The sequence below is a fragment of the Nicotiana tabacum genome, chromosome 18 (genome assembly GCF_000715075.1).
Source record: "Nicotiana tabacum cultivar K326 chromosome 18, ASM71507v2, whole genome shotgun sequence".
Taxonomy (NCBI): domain Eukaryota; kingdom Viridiplantae; phylum Streptophyta; class Magnoliopsida; order Solanales; family Solanaceae; genus Nicotiana; species Nicotiana tabacum.
The window spans coordinates 133,693,269-133,712,128 of NC_134097.1; the positions used below are offsets into that span (position 1 = coordinate 133,693,269).

Here is an 18,860-nt window from a genome sequence, read left to right on the forward strand (position 1 = left end):
TATTTAAGTTCGTCTTCAATCACAATAACAATAACAACAAATGCGATTCTGTCTTATAGTTATACGAGAAGTTGCATGTGATGGTTGTTTCTCTTTAAAAAAATTGTGATGGTTTGAAATTGTATTTCTATATTCATTTGTTTTTGTGCTGCGGTACGGCAAGTACTAGAGTTCCCAGTAGTTGTAAGATCATCAACTTCCCCAGTTACTCTTATAATCATAAACTGCGAAGGTCCTCTAGTATAACACAAATAAACCTTTCCCAAAAAGCTTTAGTCCGCAATGATTAATGTTTTGGAAAGCACATTGGTGCATTTCTACAGAATTTCTGTTTATATGAAAGAAGGGTACCTCACAAACAGCCAAAACCACTATAGAATATCATTTGAGTACAATAATCAAACATGCAATAGAAGACACATTTGTGATATCTTAATCATGAGACAGGGCTCCAACTACTAATCCAATTGGACAGTATCTCCACATTTTTGCCAATATCCTCAACAGAATCACTTCTTAGTGACGCCACAATATCCTCTGGATAACTCTCCTTTGCCTCCTCCAGCAAAATTTGAAATATTTCGCATTCGATATTATTGGAGAGCTTTTGACCTGTGTAGCCTCTGGTACAATCAAGCAAGTCAAGAACAGATCTGAGTGAGCAACATTACAGAGGCATGGATGAGAAAAGAAAAAGGAAGTCAATTGATAGATTACCTCCTACTCAATCTATCATACAAGACAGTATTGTCAGTTTGGAGCACCACCACTTTATCGAACCAACGTTCAGGGAAGAAATCACAGCCATGATGATCAACAATATTTCCGCCTTGTTCCATCATGTCCTCAAGGTCATCACATACCTACAGCAGCGACGCCATGAAATTTAGAATAGCACAAATTTCTTCATCATCGATTGTAGGAAATTTGACTTCACCCTTTTCAGAGATGGCAAGTAGCTTTTTGTGCATCAATTTACACAATCAATTAAAAACCCAAAGCAATCATCACAGATGAAAAGTGCAATTTTGAGTCTCTCTTCAACAGTGACAATACTAGCTAACCATATATTTTGAAAATAAATTCATCCACTAGCTAATTCGCTATCAGCAAAGAGCGTTCCTTTGATTTCCTATCAGTTGAATAGGAAATAGTGGTTTGCTTAGTTTAAAAGACCAAAATTTGACAAATTGCTAATCTACATTTTGCAAGTGTTGATGAGTGCAGATAGGAAAAAACATCGACAAATTAGCTGCAATGTGGCATGCAAAGGCTCAATTTGCGTTAGTAACAGCAGAAAAGATCTCTCTTCTTATTCTTTGACAAAAAACCTCTTATATACCTTATCCTTTCTCTTTAGTGAACATCATAACATAGAAAGAAGCATTTGGGATGCAAACCATATAGGAAAGTTATAAGCCAAAAACGGACGTATTAAGAAAATGAGAACTTCATTCCAATGCACTGCAGTCCCAACAAAAAGCGCCTTACATTTGTTAATCCTATCAAGTGAATTCGCATTTTCTATTGCTAAATTTCAATTATCATTGTTTATCCCACATTCAGATATCATCTCCTTAGTTTGTCAGAGGGTTTCTGCACCTCCCTCCGACCAATTATCTTTGATGATATTTGGGGGCACTACCCCAAATACCTTTACAGCATCAAAGGACCAAAAGGAGGCAATGAAGAAGAAACAACCACCATTTTTTTTTGATAAGGTAAATTGTATTAATCAAAAGGGAGAGAAACTCCCGTATACAAGAAGTATACCAAAAAGTAGAGAATTTATATCAGAACATGATTCTCTACAAAAGACGCTCAATCTTCTATACAAATAGTGGCTATATGAGTGCACCAAAAAGCGATCAAAGATAAAAAACTATTCTTAAGATGTGAAAAAGGAGACTCAATCCCCTCAAAAGCTCTCCTATTTCTCTCCCCCCAAACTATCTACATGAGAGCTAACGGGGCGAACTTCCACGCCTTTTGCTTTCTTCTTCTACGGAAACCGGCCCAGCTATATAGCATTTCCTTTACAGTTCTTGGCATCACCCATTGAATACCAAAAAGGTTCAGGATCGCCCTCCACAAAGCCTAGTACACAGGGCAATGCAACAAAAGATGATCAACTTCTTCCCTGAGCTTTTACACATATAGCACCAACTAACAAGTGTAATTCTCCTCTTTCGAAGATTCTCAGCAGTCAAAATCATCCCCTCGCCGCTAGCCATGCAAAAAAGCACACCTTCGTGGGCGCCTTAGGAATCCAGATCGAGGAGTATGGAAAAGAGACCTCCTCTCTCACCAACATACTCTGGTAAAAGGACTTTACGCTGAACAAACCATCGCCACACAAACCCCATCTCCAAGAATCACAAGATGGTTGAGGCCTGTCTTGCCCATATAGCAGTGTCAATAAATCTTGGATCTCCACAATCTCTCAATCTTGCATGTTCCTTCTAAATGAGAGGTCCCATACTTCTCCCCCTTCATGCTCCTTACGAATCTGTTGGACCATCAATTCCTTCTGGTTTGAAACTCTAAAGACGTGGGGGAAGGAGACCCTCAGAGTATCCTCTCCACACCACCTATGATTCCAAAAGCTGATTCTCTTTCCATATCCCACCCTATAAGAGATGTTGTCACTGAAGGATTCTCAATTCTTCATGATGCTCCTCCACATGCCACACCCGAAAGGTGTTGTGATTGCCTTGGTCCTCCAACCCCCTCCCGTGAAATCGTACTTTTCTACTATGACCTCCCTCCATAGAGCACGCTCTTCTACCCCGAATCTCCACATCCACTTCCCCAACAAAGCTTTGTTGAATATCCTAAGATTTTTCACTCCAAGTCCACCCCACTTCTTTGGGGAAGTGACTGTCTGCCAATTCACTAGATGATACTTTCTAGTTCCATCCGCTGCATCCCAAAGAAAATTCCTTTGAAGCCGCTCCAGTTTTTCTGTGATGCTCACAGGAGCTTGAAACAGGGACAAGTAATAGGTTGGCATACTCGATAAAGTGCTTTTAATGAGCACTTCCTTTCCGCCTTTTGACAAGTACCGTTTCTGTTGGCCTGCTAATCTTTTTTCAACCCTTTCAATCACTGGATTCCAAACCGTAGTATCTTTATGCGAAGCGCCTAATGGGAGACCCAGGTAAGTAGTGGGAAGGGAGCCCACCTTACATCTGACAACATAAGACAAAGCATCAATGTTAGCAACTTCACCCACCGGGAAAATCTCACACTTGCCGAGGTTGATTTTGAGACCTGATACTATCTGAAACCACTGCAGGACCAGCTTCAGGTAGGTCAACTGATCCATATCGGCATCACAGAAAACCAGGGTGTCATCTGCAAAAAGTAAATGAGAGATTCTTCGGGCACTGGGCATCCTGATCGGAGCTGAGAATCCTCTCAAGAAGTCTCCGCCCGCCGCACGATCCATCATTTTACTCAAAGCATCCATTACTAGAATGAATAGCATGGGGGATAGGGGGTCTCCTTGCTTGAGACCCCTGGAGCTGCCAAAGAAACCACATGGGCTACCATTAACCAGGACACATAATCTGACTGAGAAAATGCAGAACTTGATCCATCCCCTCCATCTTGCCCCAACCTCATCCGCATCATAATGAAATCCAGGAACTCCCAATTGACATGGTCGAAAGCCTTCTCAAGGTCTAACTTGCATAGTAAGCCGGGATCTCTATTTTTCCTTCTGGAGTCTACAAGTTCATTTGCCACCAAAGCGGCATCCAGTCTACAAACGCATTCTGGGAGGACGAAACAGACACGTCAAGAACCTTCTTGAGTCTATTAGAAAACACTTTAGAAATAATCTTGTAAATGCTCCCCACGAGACTAATAGGCATGTAGTCACATATACAAGATGCACTTTCTTTCTTAGGCACAATAGTAATAAAAGAAGCATTGATACTTCTTTCGAAAACACCATTCACATGGAAGTATTCAATGGCTTCCATCAACTCCCCTTGATGGTGTCCCAACAAAGCTGGAAGAAGGCCAAGGAGAAACCATCAGGGTCGGGGGCCTTATCACCAGCACAACTCGACACAACCTCGTGCACCTCCTCCTCGAAAGCCCTTTCTATCCACTCACTGTCTCCCTCCCCTATGTGTTGAACTCTATTCCCCCCAAAGTCGACCTCCAACTAACTTCCTCTTTGTATAAGTTCTCATAAAACCCTACTATCGCCCATTTTAACTCCTACTCTCCCTCAATCCTCACCCCATCCACAACTAAGGACTCGATGAAGTTTCTCATTCGATTTGCAACCGCCACCCTGTGGAAAAATTTGGTATTCGAATCCCCTTCCTTTAACCATAGCGCCCTCGATTTTTGCTGCCAACTAATCTCCTCAGCTATTGCTAACTCGACTATTTCCCTCTTAACCTCCCTAATCTCTCTTTCCCAGATTCATCTAACTCCCTCGCCCCTTCCATTCTCTCTAGATCCCCCAATTCATGCATAAGCTCCCTCATTTTAACCTCTACCTTCCCAAAAACCTCCTTATTCCACCTAATAATATCTCCCTTAAGCAATTTAAGTTTCTTCGAAAGGTGGAATGAAGGTGTCCCTGATACCGTGTAGCTTGTCCACCATTCTTTCACCTTGTCACCAAATCCTGGCACATTCAACCACATGTTCTCAAATTGGAAGGGAGCAGCACCCCCTTCCCTCTGCATACATCTAGCAAGATAGGCAAATGATCCGAAGTCAGCCTAGGTAAAGGAATCTGCAGCACGTTCCACACCAGCTCATCCCAGGAGGGCGATATGAGAAATCTATCAAGTCTAGACCTTGAGTTGGAATCCTCCGCCCTAGCCCAAGTAAACCTTTCCCCTGACAGAGGAAGATCAATGAGAAAGTGATCATTGATGAAGTCAGAAAACTCCTCCATCGCCCTCGAAATTATACTACACCCTAATCTCTCCTCTGGAAATCTAATAGTGTTAAAGTCTCCCCCCAGAACCCATGGAATGTCCCATTCCCCCATCATATTAGCTAGTTCCTCCTAGAAAAATACCTTGGACTCTTCTCCTACCGGTCCGTACACTCCCCACTCCACCTCACTCACTCTATCATTGACAAGAGCTGCTAAAGAAAAAACTCCCTTCTTAATCTGCTTTACCTCCAAGCTTCTATCATTCCACATTAGAATAATGCCCCCGGCACTTCCCGCAGCTGGAATCCAGTCATATTTTACCCAACTACCTCCCAAACACTCCTCACAATCACATCCGACAAAACTTCCATTTTGTCTCCTGAAAGCAAACTAGGTTAGCACCCTACTCTCTAACTCTCACTTTGATGATGGCCCTTTTCTTTGGGTCATTCATCCCTCTCACATTCCATGAAAGAATCTTAACTTCCATAAGAAACAATATCCCCCTTCTCCCCACCCCCTCTAACTGAGCTCCCTTCCTCCTTGTCACACACCCGGCCCCTTCTCTGGTACACCACTACATCCCCTAAATTATTTTGCTTAACACCTTGACCCAACTCCCTCCCTGTACCATCATAACAAGATTTTTGCTCAATCTCCCTCAACAGTTTTAACACCCTATATTCCTTCCCTTCAAAAGAAACACCTAGAAACTTCTCAAAGTTTAATAGTTTATCCTCCATCCAGAAAAACATATCCTTTCCTCCAATCCGTGACGAGATTGGACAGGTGTCTTCTATATGTACCCTTTCCTTGCCCCTACCGGAGGAATACAAAGCCATAGCATTGCTAGCAATATGAACTTTAGGTGCCGAAAGGATCTCGCCATTTTCTTGAGAGGTATCAATCTCTGAAATTAGCACCCCGCTGCTACAGGAATGACCAGAAACACCAATAGGGTAGCAGGAAGAAGGAGAGCATGGAGCCCTTGGCAGCATCTTAACTGGAAATACTGGTCCGGCACTAACATCAGATGGGGCATGCTCAACAATCTTCCCAGAGGAAGAAGAAGCTTGAAGTGTAGTCTCAACACAACTAAGCTCAGGAGCAGATGAGGGGGCGATGGAGCTGGGTCCATCAGAGGCGGGAGGCCGTGGAATAACAACACCATCTATAGCCAATGCCACCCCTAAAGCGGCGTCCATCGAAGAAGGGGGAAGGTCACTAGAGCTCGGTGCAGAAATGCCACTGTGTGTAGCACCATTGGCAGAAGAAGGAAGAACGATTGTTCCCATATGCTTAGGAGCTTTGACAGACGCAGCTTGAAATAATCTAGGCCCCTTAGGGTCAATTCTAATAGAATTAGGAAAAGTTGTTGGGCCCATGTGAGGAGGCCCATGCCTATACTTGCTGAAAACTTGCCTGGCCCTAGGATAATTGGAAGATGACCGGCCCATTCCACCTTTCCAGCTCGCATCACTAACTCATTCACATCTTTCCCTCCTGTTGAAATTTTGTCTTCTTCTCCTAAAATCATATCACCCTTCTCTTCTCGATCTAACGTCTGATTCTGGCTTAGTCCACTGATCCGGTGAGCCCTCCCCTCCCCTCAAAGACTGATTTCCCCTCTCATCCCTTTTATTTGACCTTCCCTTTTCTTCCGCCACTATCTCAGGCATAAAAATTGGGCGAAGTTCAGGGCTCAACCAAACCCTATAACTCAAGTAGCCATCTTCCACCACAGTGGAGATAGGGATTTTGCCCCCTCTCCTCACCACAATCCTCACTCGCGAGAGATCGTGTAAGATGCAAGCGACATCAATAAAAACCCCACAGATTTTTCCAATCTTCTTGAATAAGTCAAGACACCAAAGATGTACCGGGAGACCCACCATGTTGACCACCAATGATTCGCTGGTGAAACGAGGGTCTAGACACTCATCGTGCTCCACCCATCTGTCTAGCTTTAAGAAGTTCCCATTAAACCACCTGTTTCCTCTTACAAGAATTTCTGAAGCTTGAGACTCATCGACAAAACGAAAGAGATATTGTGTGTCCCCCAGTTGTGATATTTTCAGCCCGTCCTTGTCATTCCATGCCCTTGCTGCCCAGTTCCTAACATCCTCTGGAGAACCAACCCATTTGGAGCAAGACCCAATCAGACAAGATTTCAAGAAGCCCTTGCGCCTGAGAGTGTGCTCCTCAGATAGCGAGAAGTGCGGCTCTTGCCCTACGTCAAGCTTTCGATGGCATCTTCCCCCAAGTTCTAGGGCTGGCCAAAAGGTAGCTTTGATGAAACTCATGTTTTCTAGTTTTCTAGATTCTAGAGAGAAGTATGAGTTTCTCTATGTATAATCCATCATATTCTAGATGTTGTTGTCCCAAAAAAAAGAAGTGGTGAGATCTGTCCGGAAAAACCTCAAAGGTTAGAGAAATCGACAGTCAGAGCGAGTGAAAAACATAATGAAGGAAGGGAAGGAATTCTGCAATCTTAAGAAGAAGGAGAAAGAAGTTTGTTTGGCAACTGACTGAAAAGTGATTGAAAATTGGCCGGAAAAATGCTTCCCATCGCCAGAAAAAAGAGACGTGGTCGAAATCTAAAACTTCATGGATGGGTGGGGTCGGAATAAGGGGACGAAGAGGTTGTCCAAAAGAAAAAAGTTGAAATCTGGCCCAGAATTGACTCACGCGCCGGCGCGTGGTGGAGGGCTCGCCGGAGCTTGGCGGCGCGTGTGAGGGTCGTTGCCGGAGTTGTTTTCAGGGATAGGCTCGCGTCACTAGTGGCTCTCCGATGGTGTTTGTAGAAACTCAGGATTCCGGGTTCTCAGGCTCCTCGAGGAGTGTGCCTGAGAGCAACTGTATGTAGAGAGAGAAGGTAGGACGTCACATTAATTTTCCCCTTTAGTATGTGTTAAGAAACAGCCACCATAACTTAAATTGGACCATCTGTTCCAAAGGGATAATGATATATACTCCATTAATGAAAGTTTTCTACTTTGAAACCAATTATAGCTTAAATAAATGCCAAGTTAAAACCACCATATCATTCCCTACAACCAATAGGACGCACTATAAGTTATCAAAAACTGCTCATAAATCAAGAAAGTTTAGACCGCGAAAACTGGTTTTCCGGGAAAAGATGAAACGGCATAACTTTTGATATGGGATCCAGGTAAAATGGGATACGCCTCCAGATGACCTATTTTAATATTATAAATAATCACGAATAGTTTAAGAACTTTTTCATTGATGTTACAAGACACTCTTAGTCATTTTCAATATTCAATTCAATTCATCAGAACAAACATATATTATGATTATTTTTTGGTTTACAGTTTGGAACCAACTACAAGCAGCTCAAAACTTAAAACAATAATGACTACCTCTATAATTTCTACTTAAATAAATCTCCATCCAGGGGTGGATCCACCCTAGCATAAGCGGTGTCATCCGACACCGCTTCGTCGGAAAATATTGCTAAATATATATATTTGATTAGTATGCAGAAATAAAATAACTAATAAATCAATTGAAATGACATTGCTTGTCAAAAAGGAAGGCTTAGCTCATAGGGTTAAGCGCCTAAAATAATTATGGACATCGTGGGTTCGAACCTTAGTCTTATATATCTGTGTGTTTTTTAATTTTTGAGCATTGTTGGTTGTTGGCTGTTGGATCTAGGGTCTAGGTGTCAACAAAAGCTAAGTATTTGAAGAATCTTTTAGTGATGATGTTTGGTTCTTACGTACAAAAAGAAGTATTAAGTATTATTTTCAATTGGTATATTATAAGTCCATTCCAAAAGAGTAAATAACACTCACTGAGAAGAGTTATAGTAATGTACTTTATTAGTAGGACTTAAAACTGTATTATTTTAGTATATGATATCATTATATTGGATTGTTCATTTATTTCTTTAAATAGCGAACACTGCTTACGAGAAATTTTGTGTACGCCATGTCTCCAAACAACTAATAATATCCTTAACGTTGGACCTAAAGCAAACAAATCAACATATTATGCCTTAAGCGCAACTCAATTAGATCTTTTATTCCATTGTGTTGTTTCTATCACTAATTCTTCAAAAAAATAAAGAACTTAAAGCCTTTCGAGACAACTCCCTCAATGTGACTTTAAGCATACCTCGTTTCCTCTTAACACCTTAAATCTGATTCTTTTACATTTTTATTCTCCTATTGACATGAAATCAAAGTCAAACATAGAATCCCGCATTTTTTTATTCCGGAATTAAGAGTTAGGGTATTGTATTTTCAATGTTTAAGACTTACGAGGTCTTCGTTGATGACATAACAGTCGAGAGTGTCGTCCCATCCGTCGTGCAATTTCTTCTCTTTAACCAGGTCGCCGACGTTGATGTGCCGGAGCTGCGTCACCTCCGCCAGAGCAGACGACGTCATCGTTTTTCCAGTGCCGGGCGTTCTGGTAATCATTATGTTAGGTCTTCTTCTGCCGCTGCTATTTTGCGCCATGGTGATTACTGCGCCTACTGAAAGTTGGGAAACACGTTTTGGTCAGTAACTCAATTATCTAGTGGTGTATACAAGCAGAATATACTTATTTGCTGCTCCTATTTAATGTAAACTTTTTAAAGGGTTGTTTGGTTTTAAGCATACAAAAATTTAATCTCCTGGTAAAGTTATGTTATTAGAATATCTTGTATAATTAGTACTTCTTCCATCCCAATTTTAGGTGAGATTGTTTAATTATATACGGAATATAAGAAAGAAATATGGTTCATGAAAGATTTTGGGGCCATGAATCATCTCATTAAGAGGTAAAATAAAAATTTAAAAGTTAAATTATTTTTATATATAAAAATATGCCATTTACGGACAGATTAAAAGGTAAATTGAGACAGAGGAAGTGTGTGTATATATATTCCTTCCGGTCATTTTTACTTGTCCACGATGGACTATGCACACCCCTTACAGCTTGTTTGGATAGTTGTTACATACTATTTTATAATGTGTCGTATCGTATTGTATTGTACTATATCGCTTGATGAATATAATGTTTGGATAGATTGTGTCGTTTTACTACCGTTTCATGGTATCACGCACCAGTAATATGATGAATAAACTTGCAAATTATAAAATAAATTATGATACGATATATAAAAAGGTAGGGTAAATGATAAAATAAAATTATTTAATAATAATGAAGGGTGAGATTGAGAGAAAAAGACAAGGTAACGATGCGACCACACCAAGTCGATCGTTGCATAAAGTGGCACATTTCATCGTAACGTAACGATGGATTTAACAGTACGATACAATAAAATTTAAGTAACAATCAATACAAACACTGCATTTAAAGTAACAATATGATACAAATACAATAGGTAACAACCATCCAAACAAGTTGTTAAGAAATAATAAATGAGATGCATAATTTACCTTGATACCCATATTAATTGATGTATATTTTTAATAAATTTGAGAAAATAATTTGAAAAGAGTAATTAATATTGTGGGTATAACAGAAAAAAGAAATTGTCTTCTCTTGATATGCTAAAAGTGACAAGTAAAAGTAAAAATCTATTTTTAGAATACTTGACAAGTAAAAGTGAATGAAGGCAGTATATGTAAATGATAGTATTGTGTCTATTTTCGGTATTGAACTCCGCATAAATTATTAGGAGAATAATGGTCTACATAAATTATTCAAAATTTAATACCTAAAACAAATAATGTACTACTAATTCCAATATAACTTATAGTGTTTTCCAGCAATATAACTTATACTTAATTTAACTTAACTTATACTTAATTTTATGTTATCTTCTGCGTGATAAGATGTGATCAGTGGCTTAGCCAGCTTTTTCGTTAAGAGTGGTCAAAGTATAAAGCACATGACTTATATTCAATGGCAGAGCTAACTTTTTCATTATGGGGTCCATATATAAAGAAGTAAACCGAAAAAAGTCAAAGGAATTCAACATATACATAAATAAAAAAGATTAACCTATCTACATGTTGTAGCTCCGCCACAGCTTGTATTAGCAATAAATTGATTGTTATTTACTATATAACAATTCTTGCACTATAATTCATGCATAATAAATTAATCAATCCCTATACAACAATCCATGACCTCAACGAGGTAGGGATAAGATTTGGGTACACATTACCCTCCCCAAATCCCACGGTGTAGGATAATACCGGGTATGTTGTTGTATACAACAACCCATGTATTATTATTCACCCCCTTAACAATCTCTCTTATAATTCACTGTAAATAATTTTTGTATTAATATTCACTACATAAACAATCACTACATTATATATCTGCGCATAACTAGATAGTAAACCAAATGACTAATACATTAAATTAAGAATTGGCTGCTTCATCAACAGTCCTGCGTATATCAAACACAGTTGTCATCTCAATACCTTTGACATTACAAAACGAAACCGAGTTCAGGCTCAGCAATTTTATCGGATGTCTCTGAAGGGACAAGTTCAGGCTCAATAATAATTACAAGAAAAACGAATAAACTTGCAATGCGAAAAACAAGAATTGGTACAACAATGAATTTTCAGATTCAGCATCTACCTACAGCTAGGAGTATTAAAAACTGCTAGCTTCTTTGAACACAATTGTGTACCCGAATTTGTTTAGACTTTAAATTCTATTCACCGATAGTGTAAAGAATTTTTACACTATCAATGCAATTTAACTAGTTACGGCATAGTAATATTCTCCATGTTACCTATCCGGCTTGATACGGTGAGTCACATGTTATATCGGTCAATTTAATCTGGTAGTGTAAAATTCCTTTACACTATCAGTGCGCAGAACATATTCTCAATTTATTAAGGATCTAGTTGGAAACTTATCTTGCAAAACTTAGCTGTTAGCATTCAGTGTCCTTCCTTCTTGGGAGCCACAATTGCTGGCTGGACATTCAGAAGCAAACTTGCAAGATCTGCATTTCCAGCGCTCCTCTTCGGGGGTGTAACTGGCTTCTCTTTCTCCTCGCCAAACCTCTAAAGAAGACTTTATTTGGCCCTTTACCCAGTTAAGATCATACTCAAACTGATCTTCACCAAGCAATGATTGATCTTCTTGTAATTCATATCTGCAGAGAAAGAATCCACAATTTAGTTTCTAATATATAAAAGGGTCTATACTAATGCATGAGATGACGCTTCAGCAAATGAACTTTCTTGAGCCTGTTTGGTTTGGATATTAAATCTGACTAATGAAACTCAGGGGCGGAGCCAGAGTGTCCGATGCGGGTTCGGCTGAACCCAGTAATTTTGGTTCAAACCTTGTATTTGTCTGAAAAAATTCATTAAATATGTATCAATTTATCAAATGTAGAATCCAGTAACTTTATGGATTAGAATCCCGAACCCACTAACTTAAAATCCTGGCTCCGCCTCTGATGAAACTGTCTGATTATAAAAATTGATTAATGAAACTAAAGAAATCAGGAAAAACGTATAAATTGAAAATATAGAGAAAAATATAGGAAAACTGGGTGAAAGCATAGAAACATGAGGACTATCTCCAGAGGTAAAAAAATTAGAGAGTCATCGAATAATCAACTCTTAGATCACTTCTTCATGAGAGTCCAACCTTGATATCTCCTCCATAAAAAAATTCAGTTCATGCTGGGCTTCATGTTTATAACAAAAGAACATAGAAAGCAACTAAAAAGATGAAGAAACTCTTTTTAATTTGGAGTTTTTAGGTGATGATTCTGAAGGTCAACTTCAGACATCTCACTAGCCAAACGAGAGAAACAGAGAAAGAAGTCAATAACAGAAATAAAAGCAACATCGACACGGATATAGTGGTAGAAAAAGTTGGAAACACCAGAATGCAGCATATGCATTCATTTTCATGAAGTTGATCCAAAAAAAAACAGTGATGCTTGAAAAATCTCTATTTCTACCATCTGAAAATTGTGAAACATCAGCATACTATATGAAATTTCAATCCACCTCAACAGTAGTTGCTCATGTGCTGGTGGAAGCATGTTCCAAGTATTGCGAAGGTACCTCAACATATCGGTGAGAGTCTGCATTGACACCAAAGAGTAAGCTGAAAAAAAACAAGCTATCAACAAAATATTTCCAAAGGCTAAAACAACAGTACGATTTCCATAGCAGGAAAACTAAGCTGGCTACACTTTTTTAAGTAAACTAGGCACCCATTGGGATGCGATGTAAAAGCTGCTGAACCACATCCTTTAGTCCTTTTCCGCCGAAGTAAAGTTGTCATTTTTTTATCCAGGTATAATTAATCATCACGACAAGCGGCTTCTCAGAAAGAGAAAATTTTAAGAAATGGCGAAGTAAAATTTTAAGAGAACTCAAGTTTAGTGCCTTGAAAGTGATTGTTTAGAGTTGGTCTAGACACCAAAAAAGTTGTCTGCTTCCTGCACATGATCTTCTACGGGCATGAGGAAACTTATTCAGGTACTTGGCTCAAGATCCTACAACATCAAATTATGTACCCATTTCTCCTGTTCTTTTTCATAACAATAAGAAACTATAAACTTTTATCCTGAAAAAGTTAGTGTCTTTGGGTAATACCTCTGCAGGGAATCCACATTTAGCAGTATTCTCTCTGATTTCAGCGGATAAAATCTGATACGGATTCAGAGAGAAGAAATCAAAAAACTGTCTGGAGGGGAATTCATCAGCCACTAAGCTGTCCCACAGATGCTTGTAGCACATTAATTGAAGCCTGCCAAAAAAGGGATCACCAAGTTCATTAGATTTTGTACACATAAGCACATTTCAATAATAAGAAAATTTCATTCCGTTGCATATCTCCTTCTCATCAGACAGCTTTCAACATTAAGTGCAAAGCTATACCTTCCATTCCTCCGTTGCGGTTCACCAGGAAGGCTAGCTCTTACTCGTGTTTTTGTGTCGACTAACATTGGGTATGTATCACTTTCTCCTTTCGGCATTCGTATCTCATCAATAATTCCCACCATCCAAACACCTTCAGCAAAACCTACTCTGATGAACCAAATGAATTAGCCCAGAAGCTCTTAAGGATGAATATAATAAAGGATATTTCATAATTTTCTTTCCTACTATGCAGGAATTACTGAACTTGTTAAAGAGGAAAATCCAATATGTCATGTGCAAAGATAAAGTTTGAGGTGAATTATTGTGAGATTATGCATTCAGTAACAAGTGCCTTTGGACGGACATCAAGGAATTGCGTGCATGCACAACTGCATGCAAGGACATACACCTATAGGGTCATGGTGTCAACAGGTGTCGACGTGTAGGGACAAAGACAGATACTTCATATGGGCATTAACTTATATAGTTTTGTATGTGCTTTACAGGAAAACAACTGGACAAGAATAAATGGAAATGTAAATATCCAGTGAAACATATATTGATACTCTCTATTTTCCCAGGTCTACAGTCTAAAGAGAAAATAAATAACGAAATCCACAGCGTGTGGGTCCCTAATCTAAACCATGCAGTTAAAGATGAGTTCAGCAATTTTATCTGCATAACGTTGAAGCAATCTTTCTATCAACCCAATTACAACTGTTATATGGTGTAACTATTTGATCTAAAAGCTTAAACTATTAAAAAGGAGACACATTTAGTTTTTTTTTATTTTTTATAATAAGCTGTGCCGTAGGGACTGCTTGACTCTTTTTCTTGGGTCAAGCACGTGAAAATTCTTCTTGAAAATGAGTAGAAGTGAGTCTTGCATATAGACCTTTGCATACTATGACATAATGTTAAATTGCGTGATCACCTCATCTAAAAGTTTAAACTGTTAGATATGAGACTTATTTATCTATTTATTTTAGGTCTGCAATAACGCCAAACTAATCTAGTTGGTAGGTAAAAATTTTAAGTTGATGAAATGTTACAGATGTGATGTTAAAGGGTCAAGGCCTTTTTCATTAGTGGATCACAAAGTCTGTATATGACACTTAAGTATATAGACCTGCTTTTTCTTTTTTAAATGCTTATAGATACACACAAATAAATAAGATCATTAGTTTAAAATAAATTCTTGATGTGGAACACTATTATCAACTAGTCATACTTATAGGAATTAAAAAATTATTATGAACAAACAAAAAGTTTAAAAAGAGACTTACAAAGGCAATTCACGTGTTAATCCATCAAATAATAGTTGGTTTGCGCCAACTATGAAATTCAAGAACTTCAATGCCCACACATCTTCAGCTGACGTAACATGAACTTTTACCCTTTTGATCACCTGCATACACTCAAAATCATGGAAAGGTAAGAATGAGCAATAACTAAAACACAAGAATATACTAAAGAATCACTTTGAAAACAAAAACGGTAAGCACTGATAAATACGTTCGTATTTGCACAACTCTTGATATTATCTCTGTAATATCCTCTCAGTAAACTGACATACAGGATAGTATAAAATATCTGTCATATCAAAGTGTGTCTGCCTTAATCACTCAAACATATATAAGGAATACCTCTTCTTCGAGTGCTTCATGACGAATGCTACCAGCTTTCATAGCTTTGGTCTTTTCGGGCTTGCCACCGAGAAGAGAATACTCCATCTTTTTTTCACACCATTCCTGAAGGCAGACTTGTGATAATGAGGACTAGTAATCAATACACTTCATGTTTTAGGGATTAAAACTATCTGCCCCCACATAGCACAATGACTTACAAATATATAACAGAACCAATGCATAACACGTTCACACCAGAAAGGCTCAAACAAGTACTTCCTTTACACTAGCCAAATTTCTCAAATAAAAATGCCACAGCAGATAAAATTATTGAGCAGTTCTATCCTAGTAACATATCTTACCAACCAGACTGATCCACAATGACAGCATGAGAAATCAAAGGAAAAGATATTAGTAATACAAGTTTCAGCCATACAAGGCCTAAATCATTGTTTTCTATGAAGTCTTGCAACTCATATTGGTTAGCACTCAACAACACTAATCTGCTTCTTGAGACCAAAAGAACAACAAAATCAAAATTGTTACTGAACACAAAGAAAATTTGAATTTGAGACGAATGGCCCAGCTGTCCTTCCTATTAGTGGAAGAATATTAAAATCCAGAATCATATGGTCAATGAATTCCAACATATTCCGGAATGGTCACCATGAAAAAGCATCGTGTCGATGCAATATATGTGCAAATGACCTGACCTAGATTCAAAATTCTTGCAATCTCATGTAAAATCCAAGTGATTCTCAAATGACGCAGATCTTTTGCACTAAACATCATACTAAATCCTAGAACTTAAAAAAAAAAAAAAAAAAAACAGATGAGTAATGTCACTTCACCCTGGTCCATCTCAATACTCAAGTCTGTCTGCGGAACAATTCAAATAACATGTCCAACCTATATTTATCTACCCAAAGATCACAAGAAAAGAACCCAAATAAAAGATCAAAAGAAAATACTCTATTTACCCCCAACTTATCTGACACTCCTTTTACTCTAGGACGTCACAAATTTTTTGGCACCATTTGATTTCGATACAACTTTCACAGCTTCAATAATTCATTCATTGCACAAGTCAAGTTAGAAAATTTGGTGTGATATTTTCTTATAGCAAACTATTGAATAGCACTCAAATAATGAAACATCAGCAAGACCACAGCTTTTGTCAAACTACAACATCAAAGCCGTTGAATTGTAGCACAACTAAAGCAAACTGATTAAAAGAACACTCTTCGTGTCACAACTTATCTAACCTTTTTGGGACGGCCGAAGATGTTTAACACAATTTCATTTCTATATAAACAGTCACAACTTTGAAAAATTCAATTCCTTGAACTGTTCAAAATTAAAATTTTATGTGATAATATCTCTACCAAATTAACTTTTCAAATTACTTTAATATTTCTCTATCATGCAATTATAATGTAAAAGTCAAATTACTATCTTAAACTTGGTATCTAGTAAGACCGACCAATAATGATAAACACCATTATGTACAAAGCAACAAAACAGGCTGAAATTCTGAATTCCGCTTTCCACTTAACAATGGATGAGGAAACATTAGCAGAACTACAGATTTTTCAAAATTCAACATCAAAATGACATCAAATTGTAACAAAACTAAACCAAATTGTATTAAAAAAAACAAATGAAAATTCATACTGTGGCAGTAATATCAGTAACAGACAAGCCTCTCTTCCTCCGAAACCGATGCAACAACGAATCAACAACTCTGTTCCTCTTCTGGCTACTTGTTAACCTTCCAGAATCTTCTACATCGATCACAAACGGATCACTCTGCGAACAACTCGAAATACTCCGTTTTGATAACAGAGTAATTGACTTAATCGACCTGACGTTTTCACGGAAATGAGCCGATGAAGAAGCGCGTGGTGGAGATGACACCAGAGCGCGCGTGGCGGCGAAGGCAGCTTCGATTAGCGCCATTTCTTCGTCGCTGATGATCTCTACTGGAACGTGAAATGGTGTGTTCTGGTTTTGTGTTGGTTCTTCTTCTTCAGGAGGAGGGAAGTGACTCGGTGATTGTGACTCGGTCATTTTGGACGAGTTGGTACCGAGTCGTGGCATGTGACCGTTAGGAACGCCAGGAATACGGGATCGGAGCCATGTTTTTGGAATTAATATATTCAGTACTTGTTTTTATGAAAGTCGGTCAACTAAATTTTAAATTTAAAAAGAATGGAGTACTACTTAACCGTTTTTTTTTTTTTTTACTTTCTCTCTTTTTGTTAAATCCCGAATAGTAATATCATGTTTTGCCAAGCTTGTAGAATAAGCTTGGTATTTTTTTTTTTGAAAAGCGCTTTTTAAAAAAAGTATTTTTAGTGAGAAATAATTTGTATTTTAAAAAACGTAAGAAGAGAAAATGGCGAGGCAGATTGGTTGCAGAGATTAAGGTATAATATACAGACCGCATAGGATCACAAAATTTAATAATAATTCCAACGGGTGTGTTTGGTACGAAGTTTTTTAATTTTCTCATGTTTGGTTGGCTTAAATGTTTTGGAAAACATTTTCCTTATGAACTCATTTTCCTTATCAAGAGAAGGAAAAATATTTTCCTAAACTCCTTCTCAACCTTCCACACCCTCACCAACCCACCCCCTCTCTCCCAAAAAAAAAAAAAGTTTTTCTGTTACCACCCACCCTACTACTACTCCACCCCACCCCTCATGCCAAAAAAAATATTTTTTTACCTTAATTTTTTTTTCTTTTTTGCAATTTCAAATTTCTGTTTTTCCGTTTTTCTACACCACCCACTCCCCCCCCCCCCACCCCCCACCCCCACCCCGCACAAAAAAACATTTTTTTAACTTTTTTTTTGTAATTTAAATTTATGTTTTTTTATTTATCGATTTAAAGGTTAAAAATTTTAAAAGTTTCAAAATTATGAGTTCGGAGGTTTATATGTTTGGAAGTTTACAGGTTTAAAATTATAAAGTTTACGGGTTCGAAATTCCACTTAGCAATTCGAAAGTTTATGAAATTTGTGGGTTCAAAAAATTGTTGGTTTGAAAGTTTATGGCTTTATTATTATATCTAAATTATTTATGAATACTCTTGAGAAGTCATTTTCCTTAATTTGCGTACCAAACACCGGAAAATGAATAAGGTTACTACTTGTTTTTCAAGAAAACATTTTCTTGGAAAATATTTTCCACGGAAAACATTTTCCATTGTACCAAACACACCCGTTATGACAACAAATTTTCCGAAAAATGTTTTTCTTCAAACCAAACACACCCTTTATGTAAAATGAATAAGGTTACTATTTGTTTTTCAAGAAAACATTTTCTTGGAAAATATTTTCCACGGAAAACATTTTCCATTGTACCAAACACACCCGTTATGACAACAAATTTTCCGAAAAATGTTTTTCTTCATACCAAACACACCCTTTATGTAAAATGTAAAGCTAACCATCACAATTTTATGTAAGCTGAGACCAGCACG

General features: G+C 38.0%; 2 protein-coding genes across 3 annotated transcripts; both read right to left on the minus strand.

Annotated features, from left to right (window-relative positions):
- Nucleotides 1-240: 240 nt before the first annotated feature.
- On the minus strand, nt 241-11,464 carry LOC107790871 (adenylate kinase isoenzyme 6 homolog). The gene is made up of 3 exons (XM_016612840.2): nt 9,202-11,464; nt 718-863; nt 241-623 (listed from the first exon to the last, which is right to left on the minus strand). Exons 1-3 carry the CDS (start codon nt 9,400-9,402, stop codon nt 437-439), a joined length of 534 nt encoding a protein of 177 aa, XP_016468326.2. The 5' UTR covers nt 9,403-11,464; the 3' UTR covers nt 241-436.
- On the minus strand, nt 11,259-17,546 carry LOC142161678 (exonuclease V, chloroplastic-like). 2 transcript variants are annotated; one of them, XM_075237304.1, is made up of 7 exons: nt 17,049-17,546; nt 15,393-15,497; nt 15,033-15,154; nt 13,765-13,914; nt 13,480-13,633; nt 12,943-12,962; nt 11,259-12,014 (listed from the first exon to the last, which is right to left on the minus strand). In XM_075237304.1, exons 1-7 carry the CDS (start codon nt 17,472-17,474, stop codon nt 11,783-11,785), a joined length of 1,209 nt encoding a protein of 402 aa, XP_075093405.1. In that variant the 5' UTR covers nt 17,475-17,546; the 3' UTR covers nt 11,259-11,782. The 2 variants fall into 2 exon arrangements, with proteins under 2 accessions (XP_075093405.1, XP_075093404.1); XM_075237303.1 differs by having other exon boundaries at nt 12,886-12,962; nt 17,049-17,545.
- Nucleotides 17,547-18,860: the final 1,314 nt, after the last annotated feature.